The sequence below is a fragment of the Cucurbita moschata genome, unplaced genomic scaffold, assembly GCF_002738365.1.
Source record: "Cucurbita moschata cultivar Rifu unplaced genomic scaffold, Cmos_1.0 Cmo_Scf00013, whole genome shotgun sequence".
Classification (NCBI taxonomy): domain Eukaryota; kingdom Viridiplantae; phylum Streptophyta; class Magnoliopsida; order Cucurbitales; family Cucurbitaceae; genus Cucurbita; species Cucurbita moschata.
In genome coordinates this window covers 4,426,282-4,433,892 of record NW_019268529.1, presented here as the reverse complement: position 1 = coordinate 4,433,892, position 7,611 = coordinate 4,426,282, and the positions used below count along the sequence as shown (strand labels likewise).

The 7,611-nt window shown below is 42.0% G+C and overlaps 2 protein-coding genes across 2 annotated transcripts in view; one reads left to right on the top strand and one right to left on the bottom strand.

Moving 5' to 3' along the window:
* The first annotated feature begins 3,158 nt into the window (after positions 1 to 3,158).
* LOC111450981 (protein-lysine methyltransferase METTL21D) lies at positions 3,159 to 4,267 on the top strand. Its single transcript, XM_023091186.1, has one exon. The coding sequence runs from the start codon at positions 3,332 to 3,334 to the stop codon at positions 4,013 to 4,015; it is 684 nt and encodes a 227-aa protein (XP_022946954.1). The 5' UTR covers positions 3,159 to 3,331; the 3' UTR covers positions 4,016 to 4,267.
* A 1,840-nt stretch (positions 4,268 to 6,107) lies between these two features.
* LOC111451032 (NAC domain-containing protein 73-like) overlaps positions 6,108 to 7,611 on the bottom strand; it is a 3,171-nt gene continuing 1,667 nt past the window's right edge. Inside the window, exons 2-3 of the mRNA XM_023091266.1 lie at positions 7,320 to 7,515; positions 6,108 to 6,740 (exon numbers count right to left, since the gene is read on the bottom strand). Of these exons, the coding sequence (XP_022947034.1) occupies positions 6,211 to 6,740; positions 7,320 to 7,515 (726 nt within the window). The 3' untranslated portion in view covers positions 6,108 to 6,210. The remainder of the gene's footprint in view (positions 6,741 to 7,319; positions 7,516 to 7,611) is intronic.

Below are 7,611 nucleotides of genomic sequence, written 5' to 3'. Positions count from 1 at the left end.
CTAAAAAATAAAAAAAAAAAAAAAAAAAAAAAAAGCTAACTCTTTTGATTTTTTTTCTTATTTTTATCAAAAATTTCGTTTTTCTCCCATGCTGTGATATTAAATGTGTTACGAAAAATTATGTAGTTAAGAACTATTTAATCTTTATAATGAGAGAGTTCGAGGCAATAAAGTAGGTGAAATGGTTGGATTTTACGAGCTGTTCCAACCACAGTGGAATGTGATTCCAAGAGCTCAACGAGCATGTTCCATAATAGAATGTTTAACGTGTTCCAATCACGGTTGGATATGATTCCAAGAGTTGAACGATAATGAATACGACATAAAAGAGTCAAGACTAGGCTCCATACTAGAATGTTTAACCTATTCCAACCTAGGCTGAATGAGAATGACCAAAAAGCAGTGGGTTGAGCTGTTACACATCGTCAAGAACAAAACTCGGTGGTAATTGACATATACACACAAGCCAAAAAGTTAGAGATTCGAATTTTTGAACCTATATATTTTTCAAAATTCTATTTATTGTGTAAGATTCATATTTGAGATCATTGTAGAGGCAGTCAGGATTAGTCTAGATACCGAAATTTTATAGCACATAACAAGACGAAGCTACTATTGTTCCCAAGGCTGCAAGATATGTTAGGGATCGATACCAGTCGTTTGCTCTGATACCAGTTGTTGGGATCGCACAACAACGCACACGCTTCATCTAGATGAACACAAAGAATGGGATAGAAAAAAGTGCAAGGAGAACTCTGGCTAAAAATATTTTTCTATTGATGACTTCAGGTATGTACAACAAGAGAGAGTACAGAGAATAGAATAGAAAGTACATCTTCAAAGCTCTACCGGACCAGATATATATATATAGTATAGTTTACTATATATAACTTTACCAGATTTAGCCATCTACTATATATAGCTATTTACCATATATAGCTTTACCGGATATAGCTTTACCATAAATAGCTTTACTATATATAGCTTTACTAAATATAGCTTTACCGGATATAACCGTTGACCAAGCTATAAATAAGTATCAGGCTTCATAACCTAACAATTCTCCCACTTGGAGACTGATTTAGTCAACGAAGAATTTCACTCTCAAACGACCATGAGCATCCACTGCACCATACCAATTGAGATTTTGCACAACCTCAACATTCCAACATCAACACATTTTGTCAACATGTTTGCTGAATTCTATGCACCCTCTATCTTCTCAAAATACATCACCATCTTCAACAAACCTCCGAGTGAAATGGTATCGCCTTCTGTGTTTTGAATGATAGACTGGGTTCCTCGCCAACAACATGAGTCTCAGGAGTTTCTTGAGTATCTACTACATCATTATGTGAATCTTTTAGCAACTCAACCTCAACTCCCACTTGCTTCACCTCTGATTTCTCAGCAAGAGTCTCAAGAGTTTCTTGAGTATCCGCTACAACATTACTCTGTGAATCTTTGAGCAACTCAACATCAACTCCCACTTGCTTCACCTCTGGTTTCTTAGCAAGAGTCTCAGGAGTTTCATGAGTATCCGCTACAATATCACTCTGTGAATCTTTGAGCAACTCAACCTCAACTCCCACTTGCTTCACCTCTGGTGTTTTAGCAAGAGTCTCAGGCCCATGCAACCTCCTCTGGAGTTTCAGCGACGTCTCCAGCCGACGCAACCTCCTCTGGAGTTTCAGCGACGCTTCCGGTCGACACAACCCCCTCTGGAGTTTCAGCGACGCTTCCGCCCGACGCAACCCCCTCTAGAGCTTCAACGACGCTTTCGGACGACGCAACCCCCTCTAGAGCTTCAGCGACGCTTCCGGACGACGCAACCCCCTCTGGAGCTTCAGCGACGCTTCCGGACGACGCAACTCCCTCTGGAGTTTTAGCGACGCTTCCGACCGACCCAACCCCCTCTAGAGTTTCAGCGACGCAACCCCCTCCGGAGTTTCAGCGACGCAACCCCCTCCGGAGTTTCAGCGACGCTTCCGGCCGACGCAACTTCCTCTGAAGTTTCAGCGACGATTCCAGGCGACGCAACCCCCTCTGGAGTTTCAGCGACGCTGCTTCCGGTACTTTCCTTCAATTCTCTAGCAGTCTTTGTGAAGCTAACTCGTTTCTGTTTGCTCGTAACGTAGTTCTCACAAGGACTCATAACAATCTCCGCATCAAATACACCTTGTTCATAGCCGATGGTTTTTCGTACATATTCGACAGCGCCTTCATCAGATCTGACGTTGTCTTCTCCTTGATGATGTTAAACGCCACGTTTCTGGATAGCGTCAACCGGATCATCCTTAAGGCTTGTCGATCCTTGAGCTTCCATTGTTTCGTGGTCATGGTATCCGGCTTCACCCCCAACAGAGGTTCGTGAAGATCTTTCTGGTATAGATAATCTTCAATCTGCATCTTCCAGAAACCGAAATCGGATCCATCGAACTTCTCAATTCCAATCTTTGAACTTTCCATCTTCACAGATCGTGGTGAATTTTGCCTTGCTCTGACTTCCGCCTGGCTCTGACTTCAACCTGGCTCTGACTTCCGCCTGGCTCTAACTTCCGCCTGGCTCTGATTTCCGCCTGACTCTGACTTCCGCTCGGCTCTAACTTCCGCCTGGCTCTGATACCAGTTGTTAGGGATCGATACCAGTCGTTTGCTCTGATACCAGTTGTTGGGATCGCACAACAACGCACACGCTTCATCTAGATGAACACAAAGAATGGGATAGAGAAAAGTGCAAGGAGAACTCTGGTTAAAAAGATTTTTCTATTGATGACTTCAGGTATGTACAACAAGAGAGTACAGAGAATAGAATAGAATAGAAAGTACATCTTCAAAGCTCTACCGGACCAGATATATATATATGGTATAGTTTACTATATATAGCGTTACCAGATTTAGCCATCTACTATATATAGCTATTTACCATATATAGTTTTACCGGATATAGCTTTACCATATATAGCTTTATTATATATAGCTTTACTAAATATAGCTTTACCGAATATAACGTTGACTAAGCTATAAATCAGTATCAGACTTCATAACTTAAAAAGATGCTACTCCTGTCTTCACGAATGTAAAGTGTCGTGAGTTGACGAATAAGGAACCTGGTGTGGATCCGTCACCGGTCCAGAGAAAAATAGTCTTCCCATTTATTTTGGATGGATCCTTCTTCTCCGTGGCCCATCTGCAGAAACCGACTAGATCCTCCTTACAATCAAAAGCCCAAATCTTGAGGGTCGAAGGCCTCATACGATGATCTTCAGAAGAAACCAAGTAGAGGGCTGTGTAACTTCCACTGCGTAGAGGTAGTGATTCCAACTCCGACATGAAGTTCACAGATTCTCCGGTAATAGACCTTCCGGTGGGCGGCGCCGCCCTTTCCTTTCAGCAGGACAACGGTTCAATGCACGTCGGCACCTCCGTCTGGCCCTGTTCTCTTGTCCTCGTCAAATTCATCGATCGATGGGCCTCAATTACCCCCACAGAAAACCCTTACTCCTCTCTCCTCGATTTCCGAGGCAAACGCGCCGTCGAGATCGGCTGTGGATGCGGTGTCGCCGGAATGGGCCTCTACCTCCTAGGTCTCACCGACATACTTCTCACCGATATATCTCCGGTGATGCCGGCGCTCAAACATAACATTAAACGGAACAAGACGATTCTCAAAAAAGCCCTAAAACACTCTGTTCTTTACTGGAACAACCCCGCTCAAATCGCCGCCCTTAATCCGCCGTTTGATTTCGTCATTGCTACTGATGTCGTTTACATTGAGGAAACGGTTGGCCCACTCATTTCCACCATGGAGGCGCTGATTGGGAACAATGGTGTCGTTCTGTTGGGATACCAATTGAGGTCGCCGGAAGCGGATAAACTGTTCTGGGAAATGTGTGATAAGGCTTTTCAAATTGAAAAGATTCCACATGAAGATTTGCACCCAGAATTTGCCTATGAGGAGGCTGATGTTTATGTTCTGAGGAAGAAAAAGGAGGAAACGGCATCGGGGAGCTGATGGGTATGAGTAAATTTTCCCTGTTACATCTTTTATGTTCTTAGCTTATAGCTTATTTAGACATGTTTGATCTTTGATATACAACGGTTCTGTTGGATTCTTGAGTTGAATATGCAAGTGTTGTATGATTTCCTGGCTGAAATTTGTCTTCTGAAATTGAATTGTTACAGAGCATATGTTGAAGAACAGTGATTGTATTGCCTGTTTAACAATTGGGCCTTTATGTACATATCAAAGTCTCTTGAAAGAACAGTGATTCATTTGTTCATCACAATTGAATTTTGTAGGAAGATTCCAATGGGCACTGCAGTTTTATAAGATATTATTGGAATAGATTTCAGGGAAGTTCAATCATGACCCCGAGTTAGCCATTTCTGTAGCAGGGTTTTGACATTAAATGTTATTATCAGCTTTGGTGTATGCTATTGGATTGATTGTATTCTTTTGGTTTAGAGTCCTCCTAGTTGTGGACATCCATTGTAGCAGTCAAAACCCACTGCTAGTAGATATTGTCTGTTTTAGACCATTATGTATCGCCGTCAGCCTCACGGTTTTAAAATACGTTAGGGAGAAGTTTCCACACCCTTATAAGGAATGCTTCGTTCTCCTCTTCAACCGATGTGAGATCTCACAATGTTTGGCTCACATCAATTGGAGAGGGGGATGAAGCATTTCTTATAAGGGTGTGGAAACCTCTCCCTAGGAGACGCGTTTTAAACCTGTTAGGCTAACAACGATACGTAATGGGCTAAAACAGACAATACCTACTAGCGGTGGGCTTGAACTATTACAAATGGTATCAGAGCCAGACATTAGGCGATGTGCCAGCAAGGATGTTGGGCCCCTAAAGAGGGGTGAATTGTGAGATCCCACATTGGTTGGTTGGAGGGAGGAAGAAATCATTTCTTATAAGGGTGTGGAAACCTCTCCCTAGCAGATGCGTTTTAAAATCGTGAGGCTGACGACGATACGTAACGGACTAAAGCAGACTCTATTTGCGATCATCTTTAGTTAGGCTCGGTGTCTTGTGTGTTATCTTAGTGGCAGTGGCCAAGCAATTGAGTATGCCGCAAGTTCTGTTTCCAGTTTCCCTCTCCCGCAAGCGTCCTTCTTAGGTCGGCATTGGGTGCCTTGCTTGTTCGATTTTGGCTCATTCTTTTGATTAATTATCTGCTCCGTCTGCTGGTATAACATAGGTGTCTTCTCGGATGCTCCGTTGGGTTGGGGTGGGGTGGGCGCATCAGAACTTTGTTTGGTAATTGTTAAAGTGCTGATTTCAGTAGTTCTTCATCTCATTTTTCAGTGCTGAAATAGAAATTATACATTGTTCGATGATTTGTCCATTTATTTCTATTTCTACTACGGAAGATTCCCAAATGTTAACTGTCATCAACATCTGATTATATTGGATGATGGTTAAATTAGCAAAAACAGAAAGAAAGGATCTGAAAGAAATCCTTTTGTGGCTAATAATTAGCAGCAAAGAAAGATACTTTTTAACCAAAAGTGCTTTCCAAATCAAGCTAGATGGTTTCCTTTCACTACCTCACCAACCCATTTCGATTATTCCGATATGTGTTTTGTTCTTTCTCTTCTCTTACTCCTTCACCTCTCTAGTAAAGGTTCTTTGCCCATCTAAAGACGATGATCAGAACTCTTAATCAGTAAGATCAGGTTAATAAATATGAATCACTTCTTACGATCAATGGACAAGAATCACCACCGATAGATATTGTCCCTTTTGGGCTTTCACTTTCGAGTTTTTCCTCAAGATTTTTAAAACACGTATATTAGGGAGAGGATTCTACACCCTTATAAAGAATGTTTCGTTGTTCTCCTCCCCAACCAATGTGGGATCTCACATGAACGATCGATGAAAGAGAATTACCTCTTTCGATCGAGATATTACCGTTCTTTCATGGCGCATTTCATATAAGCAAAATGATTCAAATTCCTTTAAGCAACGCCAGTTTCAACATTAGCTCAGATTGAAAGCAAAGTATGAGCTTTCTCCGAACAGTAAATCACAGATTCTAATGGTCTTTAATTTTTTAGGCAAAAGCATACAAGATTGTCAGATACCAAACCCCCATCAAGAACACCTCTTAAATACACTTCCAAATTTATTCATCAGTATTTCTCAGTTACCTTTCTCCAAATTTATTCATACAAACAAGAACAATAATTAACAGCAATCATGAAACAGCAGACGACCCATCATGAACTGCAAACTGGGGAATCATATGGGAATTGCTTGCCGATCTATTTTGATCACTTGACTCAAAATATACAAAAGAAGGGTTATAGAAATCAACAAGTGGGTTAGGATTATTATTACACGAACTAGAATCTTGATGCCTATTATGATCCTTTTTCACTGAGTTTCCACATTGCCTTGGCTGAGTTTGGTAGAACACTTTTGAGACCACGAGTTCTCCATCTTTCTCTTCCTCACTGCCTCCCAAATGGTATTGATGCATTATCCAGTTTGTCTTCTCCGGCTTCTTTTGCTTCCCATAATTGGTGTACAGCACTAGGATCTTCTTGTAACCCTTTACTCTCCCGCCCACGAGAACCGGCCTCGTCTTGCCCGTTTTGTGCCACCGTGTTTCGCCCTCGCCCTCGGTGTTGTCGGCGTGGACTTTCCTTCTTTTCCTTGTTCCTGTTGTGTACGCCTTGGATGGCCTGTGGAAGAAGTGCCGGACCAGACCATCTTTTCTTACTCCTGCATTGATATGATAAAGATATTGTGGGATCCCACGTTGGTTAGGGAGGAGAATGAAACACCTTTTATATGAGTGTAGAAATCTCTCCCTAGTAGATGCGTTTTAAAAACCTTGAGGGAAAGCCTAAAAAGGACAATATCTGCTAGCGGTGGGCCTGAGCCGTTACAAATGGTATTAGAGCCAGACATCGGGCGATGTGCTAGCGAAGAGGTTGTTCCCCAAAGGGGGTAGACATGAGACGGTGTGGCAGTAAGGATGGTGGCTTTGAAGGGGTGGATTTGGAGGGGTTCCATATCGATTGGAGAAAGGAACGAGTGCCAGCTAGGACGCTGGGGCCTGAAGGGGGGGTGGATTGTGAGATCCCACATCGGTTGGGGAGGAGAACGAGGGTGTTTCCCATAAGGGTGTGGAAACCTCTCCCTATCAGACGCGTTTTAAAAACCTTGAGAGAAAGCCCGAAAAGGAAAACCCAAAGAAGACAATATCTGCTAGCGATGGGTTGAGACATGTATTATCACTAATTTTTTTGGGTAATTTTGAAGATTTTAGTAGCAAAATAATGGATGGGTTTGGATCACCTGGCAATTTCTGGGGATGTGTATAGCAAATCCCATGCTCCCATTGAATGGTGGGAATGAATTCATCGATCAAAGGATGAAGCTTGTGAGCATCACACCCAACTTTTCCCTCCAAATGTAAGAGAATCTCTTGATCCGTAGGGTCAAATTTCACACCAGCAGGCAGACCAGGTAGTATATGAATTCCAGCTCCACACTATAATTTTGTAAAAACAAAAAAAGTAAACAAACACAAAAAAAAAAAAAAAAAAAAAAAAAAAAAAAAAAAAAAAAAAAAAAAAAAAAAAAAAAA